Source organism: Cryptomeria japonica, chromosome 11, assembly GCF_030272615.1.
Source record: "Cryptomeria japonica chromosome 11, Sugi_1.0, whole genome shotgun sequence".
NCBI classification, from domain to species: Eukaryota; Viridiplantae; Streptophyta; class Pinopsida; order Cupressales; family Cupressaceae; genus Cryptomeria; species Cryptomeria japonica.
The window spans coordinates 723,091,850-723,117,102 of record NC_081415.1 but is presented as its reverse complement, the minus strand read 5'-3'; the positions used below and the strand labels follow the sequence as shown (position 1 = coordinate 723,117,102).

General features: G+C 34.6%; 2 protein-coding genes across 2 annotated transcripts; both read left to right on the top strand.

Moving 5' to 3' along the window:
• Positions 1-2,619: 2,619 nt before the first annotated feature.
• LOC131061257 (purple acid phosphatase 22) lies at positions 2,620-6,158 on the top strand. The gene is made up of 6 exons (XM_057994826.2): positions 2,620-2,852; positions 4,143-4,434; positions 4,532-4,911; positions 5,032-5,220; positions 5,414-5,502; positions 5,720-6,158. The coding sequence occupies exons 1-6, from the start codon at positions 2,769-2,771 to the stop codon at positions 6,000-6,002; spliced, it is 1,317 nt and encodes a 438-aa protein (XP_057850809.1). The 5' UTR covers positions 2,620-2,768; the 3' UTR covers positions 6,003-6,158.
• Positions 6,159-24,005: 17,847 nt separating this feature from the next.
• On the top strand, positions 24,006-24,341 carry LOC131860419 (uncharacterized). The gene has a single exon (XM_059214833.1). The coding sequence runs from the start codon at positions 24,006-24,008 to the stop codon at positions 24,339-24,341; it is 336 nt and encodes a 111-aa protein (XP_059070816.1).
• The last annotated feature ends 912 nt before the right edge of the window (positions 24,342-25,253 follow it).

The window sequence follows — 25,253 nt, the reverse complement described above, 5'->3', positions numbered from 1 at the left end:
GTTTTCCTTCAAAATTTTTAAAAAATTTAATTGAAAACTGTGCCCATAACACGTGTGACCGCCGATGTTAGTCGACTCGTGGACGTAGGTTACCCAAAAAATGTAAGCCGCGTGGCCATTCAAAAAAAATAAAATCAAAACTAGCGGTCACCAAAAATGTAAACCGTCCACCGACGGTATGTTAACCGCCTCGCTCGATGTAACCGTCGCATCGCGGTGACAACGACCGGGAAAATGTTAACCGCGAACAAGCTTTTCCGTCAAACGCAAACCGACAACATCATCTACGTCATTGCCACCCCAAATACCTCCATGTCATTTGTGGATCCTAGGAACGTCGCTCTCAAAGACTTGTCATACTTGAATGGTATGCCTTCGGCATCATATAAAGACATGCCATTTTGGAGCCATAATAGCTACCACCCATAACGAGGGAGTGCCCCACTTAATTTAAAATGCATATAACTATAGTCAAAGCTTTTTAATAGGGCAAAGGGAGTACTATGAAGAATTCAAAAGCTTAAATATTTGGTGGTCCCAGCTTCCCAAGAGAGAAAGCTTCATATTCCACGTCAAACATCTTCATCCATATTCCCTTAAGTACAAGTTCAGAATTTTTTAAAGATTTAAAAAAAAATCCATTGTTCTCATTAAGATTTAAAAACATAACAAGACAAGGAGACGAAGAATATAAAGATACCAGGTGGGACCCACTGGGCTGGTAGATCAAATCAAGGCCTTTGTCCAACACAAAAAAAAATCAGCGTCACCATCAAGCGGAATCTTATTTCCGACACGTGTTAGAGCTCCTCAACAACTGCTAGTTTGATAGCAGATTACATATGTGTCGTTATCTCGCTGGCCATACACTTCATGGACGCAAGGGCCCACCTTTTTTTTAATTGATTTATTTATTGGCACGCTTAGCTTGGGGACATATAGTTGATTTCTACCTATAAATAGTTCGAGTTAAAATGTTTGTTTTAAAATGTTTGTTTGGTAATTAGGATATTGAAATATGGTATTTTGCAAGGGTCTATTTTTTGTGAATGAATGAATGAATGTTTTTAATAATGTTTATGAAGTCAAACAATTTATTGGACCGACAGATAGCAAACAAAGCCAAAACAAAGTCCAAACAAAAGTCAAACAAAATATTGTGATTGCTAAACTCCTTTTTCCTTCTGCATCTTGGATCTTCTACTATGTATCTTGATTATGAAATCTGCAACTCTTGTTATCTTTTTTTCGTCAAATAGGTTACTCAAGGTGAGACTCGGTGGTAGTCTTTAATTTCATGCATGTTGTTCATTTCAGTTGGCCTACTAGTGGAGAATTTGTGTTCTTGAAAGAAAGGTCACAATTTCAAATCCCTCAAGGGATAAGGTATGTGTGTTGTTTGTAGCACAGTTCAATGTTTCTCGCGAGGAGTACAAGTATGGGGTAGTCCCATACCACTCTATATAGTCAATATGTAGACTCATATACAAATTGTCTAACATCGTGGACTATAAAAGAATCTTTCTTTCTTTCTATTTTTAGGTTCAATTTTTTATTTATTATTGTATGGAAATTAATTATGGAACCTAAATGATCTTGATATATTTTGATGACTGTTATCTCTGAACTTTATATCTAATGTAAATGATCCAACAGTTGAACATAAAATACTATATAGTGTTATAAAAACACCACATTATCATTTAAAATGCAACTGATGTTCACCTCTAAATGAACATAACACCTTTGATAATTAATGGTATTAGATTTACACAATCCATGCCAATATTGTATGCAAGCTTCTAGATTTGATCGTGTGCAAGATTTTTTTTAACCTTTTTTTAACCTTTTACCTTTGTCATAGGATAAACATTTAAGATGAAGTACTTCAATACATGTACATTTTCATCCAATAGTTGTACACATAAGATAGATCCAACAAATAAATGATGGGCTGAGAAGAATCATCCTAGTATTATTCTCATGCATATCATTTAATGAAAGAAAGAAGATGACTACAAAGTCTTGATTTGTTTTCACGCCCATGGACATCTTTTCCAAACTTCCCATTTTGAGAGAATTCCTTTCCCCTTTTGAAGCCATTAAATCTATAGTGTCCTAAACTATTATATTGACTCTATTTTGTTGGTCTCCATTCTTTATTCTTGAAAGCTCTAGAATTTGCATAGTTGTCCTTACTTCAAAAATTATGCATTGAATCTGACTTAGAATCTCTAAGATTATGAAAGTTTTCAATTCTTTCTTTCCTTGGATCATCACAAATATGATCTCCATTTTCAATCATATTATTGAATTCTCTCTCTACTAAATCCTTTATTCCACCCCCCTTGCATAATCTTGTTGCATCGGTCCTTATAAATCACTTTAATTGATAGATATACACATATATTTTATGTTTTGAAGTATTCCTCTATTTTATAACACATCCTTTTCTTACCTTTTATATCATTATATTCCTAATCTTTTAAAATAATTTATAAGAAAAATAATCGAAAAAATAAATTAAAATAGAAAGTAAAATTAATTAAAATCATTGTCCTCAAGTCAAAATATGCCTTTCATTATCGAAGTTGTATATAAAATTACACGACCTTCCGGGAAGCGTCACAGAAGTATATCCATGGGAATCTTACAACTGTTCTCCTTGCCAATTGATTATGGGAATATTTACAACGCGACCTATATAAACACCGATTTTAATCAGACACCTACTTACTTTTCATGATCTCAGATTTGCAAACTTAATTATGATCATGTATAACTTTTTCTGTTTGTATTTATTTGCAATTGCAGCAAATGCAGCAGATCTCTCACTCAAGCTTCCTCAGCAGGTAATGAAATCTGTACAGTAGCACTATTATTTTACTTTGAATGTGATTTGCTTGCAGTAGGAGCTTCTGGATCTGCTCCTTTCTATATTTGATGTCCTTTTCAGTAGGGTTTCGAACTAAGCAAAATGTTAAAACTTGCTATAGTGTTTCTTTTCTTCTTTGTGTGAGATAAATCCACACGAAAGGATATAGTGTCTTTTGTTTACTTTCGGTCACTGTTTGTGAGCTGATTGATTCAGCTGTCTTAGTTAGTTTTAGACTTTCAGTATTATGTTCTTAATTTATTCCTTCTGTACAGTTCTTTCTTTGGACTGTTTATTATAATTTTTTTTTTTGGTAAATTAGTGGTCAGGAAAGATGAAAGGGAGAAAATTAAGTTATAAGATAAATTAGAATTTTGTGTTGCATCTTACAATTTTTCTGTCAGGAAAGATGAAAGGGAGAAAATTAAGTTATAAGATAAATTAGAAAATTAAGTTATAAGATAAATTAAAATTAAGTTATAAGATAAATTTGAGGAGTGTCTTCGTGTTGCATCTTACAATTTTTCTGTCAAATGCCATTTATCTATGAAGTTTTAAATTTCTGTTACTAGCTATATAATTGTAGACTAAACTGTAGATCTAGGATTAGTCGTTTGCAAAATATAATCACGAGATCACCAGCTTACTTTTATTACAAAATCTACAAAACTACTGTTTATGAAAAATAACAGCTTCTGCTAAGATATTTTAAGATAGTAGTGGCCAGGAAAGATGAAAGGGAGAAAATTAAGTTATAAGATAAATTAGAATTTTGTGTAACCTGTTAAATGTCATTTATCTGTGAAGTTTTAAATTTCTGTTAATTAACTTTTTAGATCTAACTATATAATTGTAGACTAAACTGTAGATCTAGGATTAATCGTTTGCAAAATATAATCATGAGATCACCAGCTTACTTGTTATTACAAAATCTATAAAATTACTGTTTATGAAAATAACAGCTTATGCATAACCTAATTGAGATGTAAGTTTTTTTAAGAGTGATTAGTACTGTTCAACAGAAAAACTATCAAATATAATAGATAGATAGATCCGTCTTTTCTTAAAATCAATCAGTTAGACAGTAAAAATTAATTTTATTTTGTTTTAAAATAAATTGTTTGTCACTTTTTCAGTGAGTAAATCATTAATGAAATCATAGGCGACACTGCTAGAAAATTAGAGTTAGTTGACCTTAGAAGAGAGAATAAATCCCCCTAACTTTAAGACCTTTTTATTGAAGCCGTGGACTTTTTGTGATTTGCAGGTGCATATATCTCTGGTAGGAAGTGAGCACATGAGGGTTTCGTGGATTACAGAGGATTTTGATGCGCCCTCACTGGTGGAGTATGGAACATTTTCAGGGCAGTATACTTCCTCTGCAACTGGTGAAAGCACTTCCTACTCTTACTTTTTATATAAATCTGGCAAAATTCATCATACTGTGATTGGGCCTCTGGCAGCAAATACAGTCTATTATTACCGTTGTGGCGGAATCGGGGCCGAGTATAATTTCAAAACTCCTCCGTCAAACTTCCCCATTTCTTTCGCAATTGTAGGTGAGTAGTCATTGGTGAAATCAACTAGTAGGAATAAAAATCAGATCTGATTTTCCTTTTCTAAACATTTTATCCTTTGATTGGGGGCATTCGTTAGGTGATCTGGGACAAACAAAATGGACAAAATCCACCCTGGAGCATGTTAGAAAGACGGAGCATGACGTTTTCCTACTGCCAGGGGACCTTTCCTATGCAGATAATCATCAGCCTCTGTGGGACTCGTTCGGTGAGCTAGTAGAGCCTCACGCGAGCCGCAGGCCATGGATGATTACGGAAGGAAACCATGAGATAGAGACGATTCCAGTAATAATGAAGCATGCATTCAAAGCATACAACGCCAGATGGAGAATGCCATATGAACAGAGCGGCTCAAGTTCGAATCTCTACTACTCCTTTGATGTCGCCGGAGTACACGTCCTAATGCTGGGCTCCTACATAGACTTTGTGAAGGATTCAGAGCAGTATAAATGGCTCCAGGTCTGCTAGGTTGATTAGACCCTAAAAACTCAGTCTTTAATGGGATTGTACTCTGTAACAACCACCTATGATAGACTGAAAGTTGTATCACTTAATGTTTGTGTGGATGAAAAATGGCAGGGAGACCTTGGAAGAGTGGATAGAGGGAGAACAGCGTGGGTGATTGCGCTGCTGCATGCGCCATGGTACAATACAAACACTGCTCACCAGGGAGAAGGAGAAGAGATGAGAAAAGCCATGGAAGAACTTCTTTATGCTGCCAACGTGGACATAGTTCTCTCGGGTCATATTCACGCATACGAACGCTTTGTAAGCACTTGAAAACAAAACAACCTTCACACGCTAGTCAAGTCACCAAAGAATAAATAGTTCCTTACAACCTTCACACGCTAGTCAAGTCACCAAAGAATAAATAGTTCCTTACAACATTCACACGCTAGTCAAGTCACCAAAGAATCGTTCCTTTTTGTCTCATGTTTGTTTGGGTGGGTTTATGATTCAGACTCGCGTGTATGACAACAAGGCGGATGCGTGTGGGCCCATTCACATAACCATTGGAGATGGCGGCAACCGTGAAGGCCTTGCTTCAAAGTAGGTTCATTTTCATTTGCCTTAGCTGCTGCATTTTTTTATTTTTTATTTTTCAAAAGAAGTATAAATCATGATATATATAATATTGAATAAATTTTAAAGATTCAAAAATATCTTCAGAATATAAATTTTAAATTTTAACTTGGTTTGGATTAATTATATTTGATAGGGTTATATTTATTTTAGATAATTAAATATTATATATGTATTTTTATAGGTTTATGAAACCAAAATCTGAGTTGTCTTTATTTAGAGAAGCAAGTTTTGGACATGGGCAACTTCAAATATTTAATACGACACATGCATATTGGTCATGGCATCGTAATCAAGATGAGGACCTTGTTATCTCAGACTCTGTTTGGATTGAGAGTTTAGGCACTTCAACAAATTGTCCATGTATGTCTCAACAAATATCAATTGATATGGACCATGATATCTCTCACAATAAACAATGTAGTGCCTTTAGATACATTTTTAACACTAACAACCACCAAACATAGACAATAAATGATGTCATGTTTTTATATGCTATCAATATGTGAAAGTTTCATTCTTTTAGATTAATAACATTGACTCCAGGGTATATATCTTTCACATTATTTAGTTGTATGAAAGAAGAGTTATATGTCTATGACATATTGTAAACAAGTGATGCATATCACGGACTCTTATATTTGTTACACATAACTATATTTGAAATTGTTACTTATATTTTGTTATTTCACATGCATGAGTTGGCTTTATTTTTCTTTAACAATTATTTATTAAAACTGTTTTAGAAAATTTCAATAAATAGTTGTGCGCAATTCATGAGATGAATGTCTAAATAGAAGAGATGTCATGTATTGAAGAAATCCATTTGATATTTATGGTCTTGTAGATATTGATAATGATCATTTATGATTTATTACATTCATATTGGTTTTGTATTGCATTTATGCATAACAATAGAGAATTATTCTAAAAAATATAATTGTTAATTACAATAATCTTTATTTGATAAAATTATAACTAGATTACTTGAAACATATTTTGAATTAATTGTTATATAAGTCTTCTTTATTATATTTTACATATCCATTTTCATTGGGATTGTGGATGGGAATTGTTGGTAGAAAGTACCCTTAAAATCCCTCTAATATAACTAAATATAATCTATTTAAAAGTATCAAATATTTTAAAGAAAAAGGCAAATTCATAGGAATAAGATAATTAAGTGTTATTATGAAAGGATGTGATGGGGAGACATTATGAAAAGGCATTAAGAGAATAGACACCTAAAATTATCCTTAATTTGTTAGATTCTTCCTCTATTAATTAAATAAATATTTATTATTTATTTAATCCTTCCACTTCTCTCCTAAATTAAATAAATATTTCTATTTATTTAATATATCTAGCCCTTTCTTCTATTAATTAATTAAATATTATTTATTTATTTAATTAATTCATTTACCTTTTTCTTCTTATCCACATGACAACATGTCTCCCTAAATTGCCTACTTGTCAATATTAACCCTTCATTTCAATTTAACCTGTTAATCCTATTCACCCTTATCCTTTACATCTCACCTCTTAATCTCCTCCCTTCATCTTTACCTACTCTCAAATGTTATTGATTCTCTTTCATCTATGTGAATTGGCGATTCATAATCCCACCTCTTAATCTAAACCCTTGATTCTCATTAAGATTTCTATAAAAAGGGATTCTTCCTTCCATTTTGGGGAATCAAGCAATTATTAGAGCTGGACTACCCTCGGGCCGCGTGGCATTGAAATGGCATTGGAACTTCGACCGGACTCCCTTAGTTCAAATGCTTTCATTAAGAAAAAGTCAATTTTTTTTTCATTGTTAGAACTAAGGTTAGTTCGACCGGACTGAGTTCGGTCGGACTCAGTCCGATCGAACTTTGTCCAACCGAACTAGCCTATGTGTCATGTGATGTGGCACAAAAAAGGTTAAAACTGTATTTTAGAAACTTTTCACTTCTTCTCAATTTTTCTTCAAGTAGAATATTTTTTTACAAAAATCGAAAAAATACCCTTTTGTAGAGCTCCGAGTCACGAATCTAGACATATTTTTTTTTAGTATTTTGATTAATTTTAATATTTTTTATTAATTAAACATTGCGAGTAGTTTTTTAAAGTTAAAAAAGAGGTTGATTAGAAATTAAAAAAAATATTAAATGATATTAAAAAAATAATTTTCACTAGATGAGAGAATCTTCTCGAAAAGGGTATTTTTTTATTTTTGGTTAATGATAAATTTAGTAGTCAAAAGGTGATGCCAAATGAAAACTATCAAATTTAGCTATGTTGGACTTCAAAATATTATAACGAGAAAAATATACATCAAAATTAGTTTTTTTTTTTAATACTGCATATATATATATATATATATTTTCTATTTGGAAAAAAAAATCTAGAAAAAATAGTCTGTTTTCATTTTTTTGGTGACGTTGACTAAAACCCCTGATTTTCAGCATTTTTTAGCAATGAAAAATCTGTCTTTGAATTGATAAAAAAAATATCAATTTTTTTTCAAAAAAAATTAAAAAATAACAGAACTAAATTTCATTAATATTTCTACATTTGATCAGTTTACATCATTTCAAAATTCAATTTAGAAATGTCACTTTATGCTGTCGAAGTTAAACAGTTTTAGTTGTGTTGGCTGGTTCCTTTATAAAAGTGTGAGACAAATATTCTAGCATACATCATCACACTCACATCCATTCTTCCTTGAGCTCTTGTGCAAGTGGAACACAAATATGGGAGCAACCATCATCAATACATGATCATGAAGGATAGGAGAACAATGGAGACAAGTCTTTTAGACATCTAAACCCCATTCCATGTTGTCAATTCTAGGATGAAATGTCAGCCTTCGGCTAACTTTTCTTTGCATTATGATATTTTCTTAGACCTTCTTATGACCTTTCACCCCTCTCCTAAAGATCCTACCAAGGACATTTTAAGGCTCGAGGATTATTTTAATAACACTTTTATTAATGCTCTCCCTTCTAAAGATGAAGTATTAATAAATAATACTTGTTCCTCTCCCAAAATTGGTCCTACCCATGAGGACATCCTAGTTCAAGAAAAGAGTTAATATTTCTTTCAAAGATCTCCCTCTCAAGGATGAAGCTTTGAAGAGTGATGTTGATCCTTCTCCTAGAGTGTACCTCCCTCATGCAGATCATTTGGTGCTAGAGCATGATATGGTGGCTATACTTCCTAGTGACACTATACCTTCTTTCCATTTCAAAAACCTTACCTCTAGGGATGAAACATTAATGACTAGTGCTAGTCCCTCTTCCAAAATTAGTCCTACCTATGATGACATTTTGGTGCAAGAAGAGACTTTCAACATTTCTCCCAATAGTCTCCCTCCTAGGAATGATGTTGATCTTTCCCCTATGATGCACCTTCCTTGTAAGGATACTTTGGAACAAGTGAATGCTCTTAGGTTACAAGGGTTCAATTTCACTTGCAATCCCCTTTACGAGGATTTCCCTTTCATTTAATTCGAAGACAATCCTATTCATGCAATGTTTAAGGTTGATAATACTCTTTATGAACCACTTGATGATTTCATCCCTACTAGACCTCCCTAAAATATTTATAAACCATCTTTGATCAAAATGATACATGTGAATGGTTGTGAAACTCCTAACAAGCATGTGGTTGTTGTTCAGGGTGGTATACTGCTCATACCTCTCAACCTCTTAATAAACCAATTACTATGGTTAAAGGTGGTTATAATCATGATACTTTTTGCACTTCCAATAAATTGATCATTACTATGAAAGGAGGTTATGCCACTAAAATTCCTTATGAATATGCCAAACAAATCACTCAAGAAAGTTACAATGCGGTTGCTCACACATATAGCTCACAAGAAATAATAGGCAACCTAATATGCCTCTGATTATCCCAACTTCTCTTCATATTTCTCAACCAATTCTTCCTCCATCGCCTCGTCTTTCTTAACATCTTGGAAATGAATATGAACATATTTGACAACTTAAGGCCACTCCTATTAAGTTATCTATTTAGGATTTGATTAAAACTTCATCTACAAATCATGGAATGTTATAAGATGCTTTAAAGAACTCAAGTGTTCCACTTGTGGTGGCACCTAATAATATGACTTCTTTGATTGATTCTATTGAAGCACCTAAAGCTTAAATTGTATTCTCTCAATTGATGAGTTACCTCCTAAGGAGATTCAAAAATCAATACATATGATCCTCTTATGATAGTTGCCCTTATTAATGGTAATGTTATAAGAAGAACCTTAGTGGACAATGGATTTGGCCTTAATGTTTGTAGCATTGATTTGTTGCATAAGATTGATGTGGATACTTCTCTTATTCAACCTAATTCTCTTTCTATTTATGGCTTTGACATTGTTTCTAGAGCATCCTTAAGTATTATAACCTTGCCTATTACGGTAAGCCCTAATATTTTACCTACACTTATCCAATTCATGCCCTATAGTCTTACTTACAATCTTCTCTTAGGATGACCTTGGATTCATAATATGCAAGCTGTCCCTTCTACTCTTCATCGTCAAGTCAAATTCATTTATGACAATAAGATGTATACTTTGCATGCTAATACTAATTTACAAGCTTGTTTATAAACTTCATCTGATTATAAATCTTCTTCACCTTCTTCTAATTCTTCTACTACTCAAGATGAAACACCATCTCCACTTGAGGATATCTCCTCATTTGAAGAGGCACTCTTAGAAGATGACTGGGGGTCCTTATAATTTACACCTACCATTATTGGAGAATATAAAGTCCCCCCAATAGAGTGTAAAACTTAAAAAGATGATTATATGTTGGAACCTAAGAAGAAATCAACCTTGTATAAACAACTTAGTAAAATTTTTATGGCTTCTTCTAATTCAAACCATTCTTCAAAGTCTTCTTCTTGGTCATCTAATTATGACATTGAGACCTACGAGGCCCTGATAGATCTCTTTATGATATGGCATCCCTTTATGGTACGGGTTTATACATTTTAGCTAAAAGTGGATACAATGAAAATGGTTGTGGTGCAAGAGAACAAGGGGTTAGAGATCATTTAGAAAATAGCATACATGAAACCTCATTTTAACTTGGATATAATCCTTCAAAGCCCACCAAAGCATCTAAAAGACCATCTCTCAATGTGAATGTCATATTTAGAAATGATGATAATTTTGATATGTTAAATTAAGCCCTTCATGAAGTAATCTCAATTAGATTATCCTCTACGTCTCTCGACACTCATCCCACTCATAAGGAAATTGTGATGATTGGAAAAACCCTTTATGAAGCTTCTTAAGAGGTTAATAGAATTGACAGTCCCATAAATATGAGGCTTTACCTTCCATTCATTTCAATACTCTCCCTTATAGAAATGAGGCCCTAATAAATTATACTTGTCCCTCTTCTAAGGTTTCTTAAATGCATGAGGAAGTTTGTGTGCAAGAGGGACATGACTTAGAGGCCCATTCTTCTCCTAGAGACTATTTTATTAATCAAGACATTTCAATGCTCATCATCTCAGGTATAGTCTTACTTCCATTGATTGTATATTATTTAACATGTCATATTCAACTTCTACATCCAATCTATCATATAATTAAATAACACTAGTGGCTATTAGGTTGGTCCTCACTATGTGACAGTAGTAGCTTACTTATCGAGGGGTCATTGTCATTCACGGTGATAACATTTCATGTTCAATCATACTTTGGTAGCAACATAATAGCCTATTTTGTATGTTCTCTTTGTCTTTGTGTTGGAGGGAAAGAATGATTTTCAAACATATCTCCTTCTTAAGATTAAACTTTCCCTTTGTGAAATTGCAGTGTCTTCTATAAGGATATCTTATTGATTGCATAGGTGTATATTTCTACTAAGGATCCCCTCCCTCTTATTGGAACAAGTATCCTGATGAGGATCTTATCCTTTCCTTATAAGTATGTATCCTTGATTGGGACCTCTTCCTTTGTGTTGAAAGTCTATAGTCATTCATCAAATTCTTATCTTTATTGAGTTGCATCTTTTATAATGAACCCTTCTATATTGTGGATGAGCATATACCTATTGAGGATCCCATCCCTCTTGTAAGAAAATTAATCCTTTATGAGGATGATCTTTTCTTTATTTTAGAAGAGCGTGTCTTTTATAAATGATCTCTCTTTGGTGTCCTTGTCTCCATGCTTGAGGGACAAGAATAGTATTTCAATTATCTCTTTTCCAAAGATTACCTTTTCCTTTGTTGAGTTGTATCTTTCATAATTTGATATCATGGTCTTTGCTCCTTTCAATTGGTGTACATACTTGTTCTTTTTAGATAATTCCACTTGTGCTCTTACAATAAGAAACTGAGAATGATATTAGCAATTATGACATTTTGATTATTGAGGTCTCTTCAACTAGTTGACTTGGAGATTTGTGTTTTAGTACTATCTTTGTTTGCCTTTTTTTTTATATTTGAAGGTTACTTGCATGGATTGTTAGGATCCTTTGCTTGGGGGCTTGATTATCCCTCAACATTATCCTATCCCTAGTTTGTATTGCTCTCAGATGCTTTATCTCTTCATTTTTACTTGACTGAGAGCATGACCGTAAGATCATACTCCACTAAAGTGGGGCATAAATGTAGCATTGTAAATTGTACACCTTTATAATTAGTGTGTCCAATTTCACACTCTCTTAGCACGTATTTAGTATTTCCCTTTCCTCTATACATTATGCAACCTTTCTTTTTTTAAATTAATATTTAATTCAATATTATGGGTCTTATTTCATTTTATTGCATCATCAGTCTATAAATTAGGCCCTTGATTATAGGTGTGCCCTTTTATCATTTCATCCTGATTTAATCCTAATCCTACCCCAATTTAAACTTTCAAAACACATTTCACATATCTATGCGTTATTGTTTTAGCCACCGAGCTGGAATCAACATTAGAACCCCATAATTTTGCATTCCTTGAAAGTCAAAAAAATATTGCTGGGACCAGGGTGACCTACCACCCTAGTCCCACACTTTTTTCCTTAAATTTTGGGATGATAAATTTATGATCTTTATCTAATTCAAATCCCACTGCATGCGAAAATATATCAAATCTAAGTCATCCTGAACATGATTTTAGTTATGAAATCCCTATATAAGACATCTCTCTCAATTCATTTTGACATCTATGATCATCTTATCTTATGCTAACATTATCATCCACTTCAAGAACAATTCTTCTTCCTAAAGAGAAGATATGATTCAATTAATGAGCAAATAAAATACATTAAGACATCTTTCATTTATGTTTTATCTATGATTCATGATGAATTTTATGTGATTTATCAGGTTATTGCATCAACACATGGAGGAATTATCCTAAGAACATTGTATCACCTATTGAAGGTATAATCATCTACATTCAAGCATTTAAATTTTAGATCTATCCTTTCCCTCAAAAGGAAAGCTTTCCAATTTGATTCAAGTTCAATCTTAATTTAATTCTAGGGTTAATTCCAAACTTGTGGTTTGACCTAAGGGAAACACCTATCCACATCCTCTTTTCTTTCCTCTTTTGTGGATCTATCTAGGTACTTGACAAAGCCAAGAGACCCCAAAAAACATTAGAGCTCGGTACAAACCTCTCCCCAAAATATGAACCTGGTTTACAAGGACCAGGGTGGTGGGATGCCCCTGTCCCAGGACCAAGGCGATGGGGCACCCTAGTCTTTAGAATTTTGCATCAGTTTTCAGTGGTAGAACTCAAACACTCTCAAGATTTGGATCTTTCAACAGTATCTCAACCTCTAAAGACTAAGGTTCTTTGGCACCCTAGTCTTGCTAGATCAACATCGAAATTGCAGTCACAAGTGCACAAACAAATTTCATGCTTAGTTCTGAATCTGTTACAACATTTCTGATTATGTGTTAGTCATGAATAACAACTTAAGTGTTTACTTTCTTCATACCTTAGCCATATTTTTGCATCACTTCAAAATATCTCTATATTTCATTCACTTTCTATACTAGCGAAGGAATAGAAACCCTAGAAGTATCACTTTACTCTCTTTCACAAGAGTTAGTCAAGTATGATCACTCCTCTAGATGATTTTGTATTACAATGTTGGTATGAAAGTGGATCTTGATCTTATGTTCTATTCGGTTCCATTTGCATACTATACGCTATCAATAAGATTAATCACAATTTTATTATTCAATCTTATAGTCTGATCGTGTGTTGAACTTGTAGTGGTGGAGTTATGTTTCTCAATATGTAATGCTTGTTGCATAGATTTTATAATTATGCAAAGTTCCAACAAATAAGCATCACACTTACTTTGATCATTAATTCAATTTCAATGTATAATTGTAATCTTTGATAAAGTATAACCTCACAAGTTTGATATGGTAATCTCATATTCCTAGAATTATTTTATTTTTTTAGTTGCGTAATATAGCTTCCCTTCCATGGTTGCTAATAGAGGGTTGCTAAATCATTATTAAACTATTTGCAACTAAGCATTTTTCTTTGCTTGTCAATCATCCTCTATTCATACCATTGATAATGTTTTGGTTCTAAATATAGCTAGATTTTTTTGTAGTTATATTTGTATTGACATAGCTTTTATTGTGTTTGTATTTTGAACTCTAGATCTATTTTTGTTAAGGGAGGTTAGTATTTAGTGCAAGTTGTAGCTATATAATTTTAGAACATGGGCTATGATTGACCATTAAATTATATTTTTTTAATTTAAATTTTATAAAATAAATCACTTTTAATTTTTCAAGAAGATTTTGAAACATAAAAAAATTAAAATTTGTGATCTACAAAGTATAATATTAAATATTTTGAGATAAATTTGACTACTATATTATGAAATTTATTTTTCCTTTAACAAAAATTATAAAGAACTAGCATAGCCTATTTTTTCATAAAATTTCTAAAGTAAAAATATTATAGAACCAATTGATGGAAAAAAAACATGCAATTAAAATAACTAACAAAAATAAATTATATAACTCACACAAAAATAAATCATTAACTTACACAAAAATAAATGAAAACTAGCGATTGCACCTTGGTGTGCAATGGGTATGCCGAAAGAGGTGTGCAAGGTGAATTAGGAAAACATTGGTCTTTTTTATGCATATAATTGGGTAATACATGAGGTCAGTTGGTAGGTCATAGTGTTGTTTGTACAACAAAGTTCTCATTAGAGAAGTGATAGCTTCATATTAACTATGCATCCACTTACAATGATCCAATCATAATTGAAACAAAACCTTTAAATAGAGAAGAAAATCAAGTTTCATTACCAACAGAATATGGTAAGAGCAAGAGAGAGAGAGAGGTTGAGATAGTGGTAGGAGGGAGAGATAAAGGGGAGAATAGTGAGAGAGAGAGATGGGTAAAGAGATAAAGATAGAGATAAAGAATAAGTTAGAGATATAAATAGAGTTAGAGATAGAGATGGAGAATAAGGAGATGAATATGGAGAGGAGAGAGATATGGAGAGATAAAAGAGAGAGGGGACATGAATAGATAAAGATGGAAAAGAAAAATAAAAAGAGAGAAAGGGAGACATAAAACGATAGAGATAGTAAGTGATATATAAAGAGAGGGAGAGATAAAGTGGTAGAGAGAGATAGAGATAACTAGATAGAGATAGAGGGATAGATGAAAGAAGTGATCGAGAGAGATAAATATAGAGAAAAAAAGATATATAGATATATAGAGGCCTAAAAGTGGGAGGAGAGAGAGAGAGAGGGGGGGAGAGAGATGGATGGATAAAAGGAGGCATGTCTAGAGATATAGGGGAGAGAAGAAGAGAGAAAATAGATAGAGAGATAGAGAGAGGTAGAGGGAGATAGAAAGATAGAAAGATAGAAAGATAGGGGGATATAGAGGAAGAGATAGAGAGAGATCTGTAAAGGAAGAGGGAGAGATACATATAAATAGATGGTGAGATAGAGTGGGAGATAGATATCTAAGGACATATAGAGAGAGGGGGAGAGGGAGAGAGATAAAGAGATTTACAAACAAAGAGATCTAGGAATAGACAAATAGAAATGGAAAGAGGGTGAGAGAAATAGGGGGAGATAGAGGGAGAAATACACATATATTGGAAGAGAAATAGAGATATGTAGAGAGAGAGAGAGAGAGAGAGAGAGAGAGAGAGAGAGAGAGAGAGAGAGAGAGAGAGAGAATGATATATCTAGATTTAGAGGGGGATAGAGATGTATGGAGATAAAGATAGAAGGGGCAAGAATGAGAGAGAAAGAAGGCAACAAAGACAAGTAATAGAAAAAAAGGTTTACACCTTAGAAAGAGGGAGAGTGATAGGGAGGGGGGGAAATAGAGAGATAAAACTAATAGAGATAGGAAGGAAGAAATAGGGAGTGTACGAGTATACACATTAGAAAGAGTAGAAATAGAGAGATATAAAAAGAGGGAGTGATGGGGAGAGAGGAAGAGAGGGAGAGATAAGATAGAAAGAGGGAGAGAGGGATGTATAGGGATACAAAGATATGGAGATAGGGATAGAAAGGAGAGAGAGAATATATATAACTTCTAAAATATAAAGGTGGTGAGAGAAAGGAAGAGATAGAAGGAGATAGAAAGGGGGAGAGGGAGACATAGATAGAAAGAGGGCAACAATGAGAGAGGAGGAGATAGAAAGATAAAGATGTAGGATGTGACATGTGAAGAGGTAGAGAGGGATATAGAGAGAGTAGGAGAGATGAAGGAAGACGAGTGTATAAGATCTAGAGATAGAGATAGAGATAGAGATAGAGATAGAGATAGAGATAGAGATAGAGATAGAGATAGAGATAGAGAGGGAGAAATAAGGAGTATGTGTTTATGTGAGAGATATATAGAGATAGAGATAGGGAAGGATAAATATGGAATGTGTGTGAGTGAAAGAGATATGGAGATATGTATAGAGGGAGAAAAATATATAAATAGGTATAGTGAGGGAGAGAGGGAGAAACACAACATAGAAGTAGAGATATATGAAAAGAGGAAGTGAGACAGAGAGATACAAAGATAGAAATAAATACAGGTTAAATTTATTCTAATATCTTTTAATCATTATTTGTAATTACATAAAAAGAAAGAAATAATTAAAATTAAATTTTAACTTAATAAATAAATAATCTTAAAAAAAGAAGAAGTAGGATAACTAAAATAAATAAAAAAATAGAATATCTAATCAAACAAGGTAACATTAAAAATATTCTCATCAAAGAAAATAGTAATAAAAAAAATATTTTAATTTTAAATATGATTATTGTAAAATAACTAAATATTTGATAAGACAAATAATTATAAATTAAATTATTTTGAATAATTTTTAATTATTATTTATAATTTCATAAAAGGACATAAGTAACTAAAATAAATTTACACTTAATAAAAATTAATCATTAAAAGAAAAAGGAAAAGATGAATTAGAATAAAGCTAATTACTTTTTTTTAATATTATTTTTTTCTTTGTAGAAATTTAATAATATATTTATTTTCCTACTTTTTGGTTTTCTTTATTAGAAACTTAGAAAACAAGATCAAATTTCTTAATAAAAAAATAAATATTGAAACGATATTCTTATTGAATTTTTTCCTTTAGGAACATTCTTTTTCTAATTAATAATATTTAAATATGTATTTTTTAATTTTTTTTATCATAAAAGATATCTTTTTTAAAATCAATATAAATTTAAGTACATGGTTGTGATTAATTTTATAGTCTTGCATCCTTCTCCTCAAATTTGAATCGTTGACCTTCGACATAATAACACACACAAATTATCATAGAAAGTTAATTTTTTCTTGAATGTGAGTTTGTTGCATACCTTAAAACCTATAAAAAATAGATTCTAATTATTTGTGTATTTGTATTATATAGTAGAAAGAGTTTTTTTGATCCAATTGGTAATTCTTATATCACTTGTTATGATAATTTTTAAAAATAGATTAAAAATGATAAAATAATAGATTATTTCTAATAATTGAAAAATAATCTATAAACTTAGTATTAAAAGTTATAATGATTTGAAAGAGTCTTTTTTCCTTATTTATATGCATAATCATTTAGAAACACACCCATTCAATATAACTAATTCATCATAAAAATAAAATTAGACACATAAAAAATACTTAAAAACAAGAATATCAGAATTAAAACACAAATTTTACTCCAATCAAAATATAAATTAATCAATAATAAAATTTACCAAAAACTATATATAATGTATCTCTTATTTGTTATAATTGCAAATTATCTTCGTTCATAAATAATCTATTTATGCGAGAGGAATAACTCAACAATGACATGATGTTGTATAGGAGGTTAGCACAATTCATCTAAGAAAAATAAAGTGTCACTTATGTGATAACATTCTTTTGATTTCAAATATAATATTCATCTTCAGATTTTGAATGAAGGGAAAAGTTGTAGTAAATTTTGAATGTAAAATGTAGGAATGAAAAGTTTTCTAATTTTAAAGATTTATAATGTTTTAAATCTACCATATGATATGCAACTTTCTAACTTAAAAAAAATCATTGAAAATTTCCATTCAAAATGATTTTATCATTGGAAGAATTGTGGTAAAAATCATGTTTTTTTTTAAATTGTGCGTCTTACAACCAAGTTTCTATATCCATCCCAAATTCTATATCCATCCCAATTTTACTCGATTTAAAAAAATTAAAACTTATAAATAAAATTATGCATATCACAAATACTTAAGAATATCAGAATATTAACTCCAATCAACTTATAAATTAACCAACAACACAATACTAAAAATAATGTATCTCTACCATAGGGCTTGGTCTGGACGTGACCTCCTCTTCCTCTGTTACCAGATCTACTAGGGATATCACTACTCTCTCTAATGGTAGTCGCTCTGCCCCATCATCGCCGACGGATAAGGAGAAGGAGGAATGGCAGGAACCGAAAAGAAAAACTAGAGGAAATAAGAAGGCAGATGTGGGAAACGACCCTAAACCAGGCAGACCCTCTGAGAGGACCCTCATAACTAAGGTAATGGCCAAGAAAATTGCTAGTGGAAGGCAATTAACCCTGGAGACAACTCAGAAGGGCAAGAAATGAAGTTCCTCTCATGGAACTTAAGGGGTTTAAACAACCCCCAAAAGTAGTATGCTCTTAAGCAATGCATACTCACCAATAGAGTTGATATTATCCTAATCCAGGAGGTGAAAATGACTTACCAAAATTTTGCTACGCTTGTTGAAAGTTTATGGCCAGGTCCTGCCTTTCATTATAGAGGGGTGGAAGGTGCTTCAGGAGAGATTTCTACTCTTTGGAATAAGAGCAAGCTGGATGGGCTTGCAGTTGGCTCTTCTCACAACTTTCTTTCCACCAGGTTCACTATGAATAACTTCTCTTGGTTCTTTTTTAACATTTATGCTCCTAATACTAGACACGGTCGAGTTCTAATCTGGGAGGAAATCACTACCTTCCTGACTAACAATAAGGAGGATTTGTTTATGTTAGTTGGGGATTTCAACACCCCCCTTTATCCTTCTGAGAAGATAGGAGGTCTAACTGACTACAGTGAGAGCATGCTTGACTTTGCTGAATTCATCAGAAATAATGAGTTACTTGATCTTGACCTCAAGGGAACCCTTTCACCTGGTCTAACAATAGAAAAGGCTCTAATCTGATTCAGGTCAGTCAGGATAGGTTTCTGATCTCTGCCAAGTGGAACATTGAAATCAATTCCTCGCTATTGTCTCTCCCGCGCACTATCTCTGACCACTCCTCGATCCTCCTCTCTTGGGTTGACAAGATGACCTCTGATCCCTCACCCTTTAGGTATGAGATCATGTGGCACTCCCATCCAGACTTCAAACAATGCATACAAAACTGGTGGAACTCCCCTGTTCAAGGTACGACTATGTTCAAAATTTCTAAAAAGTTGGAAATTATCAAAAAGGAGGTGAAAGCCTAGAGTCTTTCTTCCTTTGGGAATATCTTCAAGAGAAAAAAGGAGGCTAAAACCAATTTGGACTGCCTCCAGAGGACCATTGCGGAGGGGACTTCCTCTATGGACACACATTCAGAGGAGGAGGGATGTAGACACAAATGGAAAGAAATCATGAATCTAGAAGAAATTTACTAGAAGCAAAGATCCAAGATCCAATGGTTAACTGAGGGGGACATGAACACCTCCTTCTTTCATAGATCAACCTCAAAGCATAAAAGGAGGAGCACTATCCATTCCATTCTCAATAACAAAAATGAGGAAGTGGTGGGGAATAACGAAATTGGTCAATGGGCTTCCCTTCACTTTGCTAATGCCTACTCAAATGATAGGGTCAATGAACCTACTGAGATCAGTGATATAATCCTCAGTCTCATCCCTCAAGTCCTGGATGAGGCTGATAATGAGTTGCTGATAAGCCATTTGTCTGAAGAAGTTAAAGAAGTGGTTTTTTCTATGGCTGCGTTTAAGGCCCCTGGTCCTGACGGCTTCCCCCTGCTTTTTTCTAGGTTTTCTGGTAAACTATGAAGTATGATATAACTAAAGCTACCAGGGACTTTGTTTGCACTAGTAAACTCTTGAAGAAATTGAATAACACTTTCATTGTTTTGGTGCCCAAAGTTCCTGACCCGAAACTCATGATTGACTATCAGCCCATCAGCCTATGTAACTCAATCTATAAAATTTTCTCTAAAGTTGTTGTCAACAAATCAAACCCCTCCTTGATAAATGCATCAGTCCCTCTCAAAGAGGATTTTTCTGGGTAGGCAGATTATTGATGCTATCATTACTACCCATGAGGTCATTCACTCCATGGAGAAAAGTCGCAACCCAGGTATGGCTCTCAAACTTGACATCTCTAAGGCTTATGATAAAGTTAATTGGAAATTCCTGTATGTGGTCCTTTCTAAGATGGGATTCCAAGAAATATTTATCAATATTATCAAGGTGGAGGTGGAAATTGTTCACTATTTGGTGATAGTCAATGACACCCCCTGGGGCTTCTTTAAGGCGGGGAAAGGGATAAGACAGGTGGTGCAGAGCACCTAGCTCAAAGTTGTCTTTTCTTGCATTTTAGAGTTTTTGTGTGATTTCAAGTTATTCTATGTTGTAATAAGGTGGAAGAAATCCTATGATGCTTTTTGAATCCATAGTTTGGTTGTCCACACTTTTGTTGTGCTCAGGATCCAAAATTGTCATTATCCTGAAATGTTGTCAAAATGTCAATTTTGGGTTTGTACCAGGTGGATGCCTGGAAACTTGCTAGAATGTTTGGAAATGGCTGAAATCCATTGTGGGATTCCATTTGAGTTATGTGTCAGGCCTTGAAAGCCTTGGAGTGTGTTTTTGCACTCATAGGTAAAAGTTGTCAAAAAATTGGTCATGACAACTTTTGCATTTTTTAGGTAAAAGTTGTCCATGAAGGAAATGGCATTGGAAGTTGGTTGGAACCAAATTAAAATTGTGTATAAAACCTTCTAATAATCTCCAATAATAGGTTAATCAACTTTTGGTTTGCATTCAATTCATTTGCCAAGGGTTTCCTATGCTTTTCCTCACGTTTGGACTTTTTTTGCTTTGAATTTCTGCTTTTGTATGACCTGTATGGTCTAGTACGGTGCTAATAATAGAAGAGGAAGTTAGGAATTTTTTTTAATCTTTCCAACAAGTATAATATGAAGGTCTGAAGTGCTTTGGATCAAAAGTTATCACTATTTTTGTAAAAGTTGCTCACAAACCCTTGAAACTTGGGGTTTTGGTTGTAAAAATGCATTTTACTTGAGAATCCATGAATGGAACAAGTTAAAATCTAGTGGATGGATTGGGTAGGCTCTATAAATAGTTTTAGAGTAGGCATTTTATGTTTTTGTAGGCCACAAGGAGGAGAATGGGTGAGATGAACAACATACAAGCTTGTAGCTAGAGTGTGAGGGCAGCAGAGATTGCTCATTTTCAGAGCCATGGAGAAGTGATACCCCAACAACCCATAGTGTTTTGGAAAGGTCTATGGGTTTAATATAATAATTTAATATTTTTTGGGTTGGTGATTTTTACTGGTGAAGAGTTTGGAGCACATCTTCCAAAACTGCCTGGAAGCCCTAAACCCCTTAAAAATAGCTCTTTTTTAGTTACCCTAGTTGTATGACAAACCCAGATGGGAAAATTTGTGATCTTGTTTAAATTACAAATGGATATTTGAATATGTAAAATTATCTAGGGGTTTTAAGGAAAGTTTGGGGAAAAAGACCAAAAAACAATCCAAGAAGGGCTAGTTAATTAGGTCTAATAGTAGCGGGTAGAAGCAAGTTGAAAGCCTAGGGCTTGGGAGGAAGGTGCAGACCTTGTCAATGCAAAAAATTACCTTGAACATACCTGCATAATATAACCACAACCTTTAAACATACTGTTAGAGTGAAGATCCTTGGTGGAGGTCTTTGGAGCCTAGTTGGAGCTTTGGGAACCTAGTAGGAGACCATCTCAAAATCACAAATTTGGGTCAAAACCAACAAGAAACCTCAAGAGGATATACCTAGGAGGAAAGCCAATATATTTTAGGCCTTGGAGGTCTAAGGAGTGTACCCTAACAAGTTACCTTGGAGGAGCTTGAGTAGAAGGGTGAGTAGAGGAGTTGGGGTGAGTAAGGGTGAATTGGAGAGCTAGGCACAAGACCTCTGCATCACCAGGGGGACCCTCTCTCACCTTATTTGTTCATATGGTAGCTGAAGTATTGAGTAGGAATTCATCCAATTTGATTAGGATCAGTAGAATCTCGGGGGTGAAAGCTGCTTCCACCCTTCCTCCTATGGTTATGCAACAATTTGTGGATGACACCTTCCTTTTCGGTCTATCGTCTGTGATAGAGGCTAAAGAATGGAAACATCTGCTAGAAGAGTATGCCCTTGACTCTGGTCAACTAATTAACTATTGCAAGAGCAAGGTTTATTTTTTTAACACGGACAAAATTCTCTAGGGTAAACTTATGCAAATCCTTGGATGTAGTGCTGTTGATCTCCCTGATTCTTACTTGGGTCTCCCCCTCACTTTCAAGGAGGTCACCTCCCACTTTTGGGAATCAATCTTAGAAAGAATGCAAAAGAAACTTGCTGGTTGGACTGGAAAAACTCTGAGTAGTGCGAGTAAACTCCAATTCCTGTCGGCCTCTCTTCAAGGTGTTCCTGTCTACTTTCTCTCTCTCTTTAAGATTTCCAATTCTATGGCTGAGAAACTTGAGAGAATCCAAAGAAGCTTTCTATGGACGAGATTGGAGGAGAAGGCCAGAATCAACTTAACTGGGAGAAGGTGTGCAAACCAAAGGTCATGGGTGGCCTTGGGATTAGAAAAATCTCTGATCTGAATAAGGCCTTGTTGACTAAAATCGGATGGATCCTTATGAAGGGCAAAATTGACTAGAGCATGATTATGAGGGCCAAGTACTTAAATCACACCCCCTTCCCCTCCCTCCTCTCTTCCAATGAGCTCCCTCTTGGGTCTAAAATATGGAACAACTTTGTTAAGAACAAAAAATTGCTCAAACATGGTCTAAAGTGGCAAGTTGGTAATGGTGAGAAAATTAGATTTTGGGAGGACAACTGGATTGGTGACAGACCCCTTGCCTCCTCCCGGTTCAGCTGCCTTATGGTCACTCTCAAGGATGTGTTTGGATCCCTTGTGATAAATTACATCTCTCCCTCCCGCTGCTGGTTAAGGCTTGCTGATAGTCTAGGAAATACCCCCCAATGGATTCATTTGGCTGAAGAGCTGCAATCCCTTCTTAAGGGGATTAGGATCCCCTGTTTCACTCACACTGATAAACTTGTTTGGACAGTGAACCCCTCAGGGAATTTCAGTGTTAAATTGGCCTACAATCTCTTGGTTGCCTCATTCAATGATTGCTACAACTGGAAAGAAGTTTGGAACTCTCAGCTCATCCCTAAAATTAACTTCTTCTGGTGGACAACCCTTCACGGGAAGATCATTACTATTGATAATCTGAAGAGGAGGGGATTTATGCTTGCCAACAAATGTGTTATGTGTAATTGTGCTGAGGAAAGCATAAATCACCTCTTTATTCACTGCCCCTTTGCTTCCAGGGCCTGGTACAAAGTTCTACAAAAAATTAATTTGGCTTGGATATTCTTGGAAGACTTGCAGCAGTTTATCAGCAACTAGAAGTGCCCCTCCACTCACCCACCTCTCAGACTTTTTTGGAGAATCATTCCTCCCCACATTTGTTGGCATATCTGGAAGGAAAGAAATAATAGGATCTTCCGTGAAACCAACAACTCAGTTGACACGATGATTGACATAGCTGAGAAGTACCTCAGGGAAAACGCTCTCATTAGCAAGTGGAAAACTCCTCAATCTGCCCCTATGGTTTTGGATCGGAGGTGGATTAAAACTTGGAATTTTACAGATAGCTTCCTTCGTTATGACAATTTGAAAAAGATGGAGAGGCTTAATACCAAATGGTCAACACCTCCCCCCCTTGGCTCAAGCTTAATTTTGACGGTGCTACTCGCAGTGGTTCTGTGGCAGGGGGCAGAATTAACAGGGACTGCTTGGGCAACCTGGTTTTGGCCTATGCAGAAAATTTTGACTCTGTCTCGAGCAACATGGCTGAAGCCCTTGCTCTCTTTTGGGGGCTTAAGCTAGCTCTTGGCATCAATGTCAAACGACTGATCATTGAAGGGGACTTTGAATTGATTATTGAGGCCACTAAAGGCATTTCAGGGATCAGCTGGATGATCAACAATGTCATCAAGGACATTTGGTCCATGATAGTTTGGCTAGAGGAATTTTAAATTTAGCATATCTATAGAGAGGGGAATGCGGTGGCAGACTCACTGGTTGCGATGGGGATGGAGATAAACGGTACGAGGTGCTGGAGACACCTAGATTCTCTTACTGACAAGCAAAAGGACCTTATTGGGAATGAGCAAATTGCCTATATCCATCAATGAAGTGCCACATCCTTCTTCTCAATAGGTTGCTTTGGGCTGGCTGCTATGCTACGCTGCTGGTGGGAAATTTAAATTCAAATTGGGCGGGCTATGTCATGCTGGCTTCTTGTGGTCCCCACCTTCTCTGCTCGATGCTGACATGGCTGGGCACCTATTTATGCGCTGTCAATGGGTTGGAGCACCAATTTTTGATCATTAATCACAACAAGGACTCTAATTATTACCTTAATTGGAAACTAAGATCTCACCATAATGACGATCTTTGCAAGTTGGCGGAGATATCAAGAGGTGTCCCTTCACATGCTTCCTGGAGTTGGTGGGCGCAAGCCTTAGGAATCACTATTAAAAATAATTATTGCATGTTGCACAATATTTAGGCTAATTTCTGGTTGTTTTATCTTAACTCCAGCTCTGGTTTTTCCCTCTGCATTTCTCTTTTCAGGCTTGCGCTACATCTCAAATTCACTCTGGAGGAAGCTATTATGGGAGGGGATTTAGTCTGGGTGGAACCAGACATTATTGATGTCTATTTCCGCAATGACTCGTGCATCTGGATGTATTCTAAAGAAGGAGGAATTGTCCCATTCATGGAAGCCATGATGGAATTCGACGAGAACCTCTCCATGCAGTTTGTCAACAACTAGAAGGACAGGTGAGTGGTCATGGAGGACATTTCGTTTGAAATTAGTAAGGAAGTTATTGCCCAAGCTACAGGTCTCTCTACTGAAGGCAAGAAATGGAAGAAAACTAGCA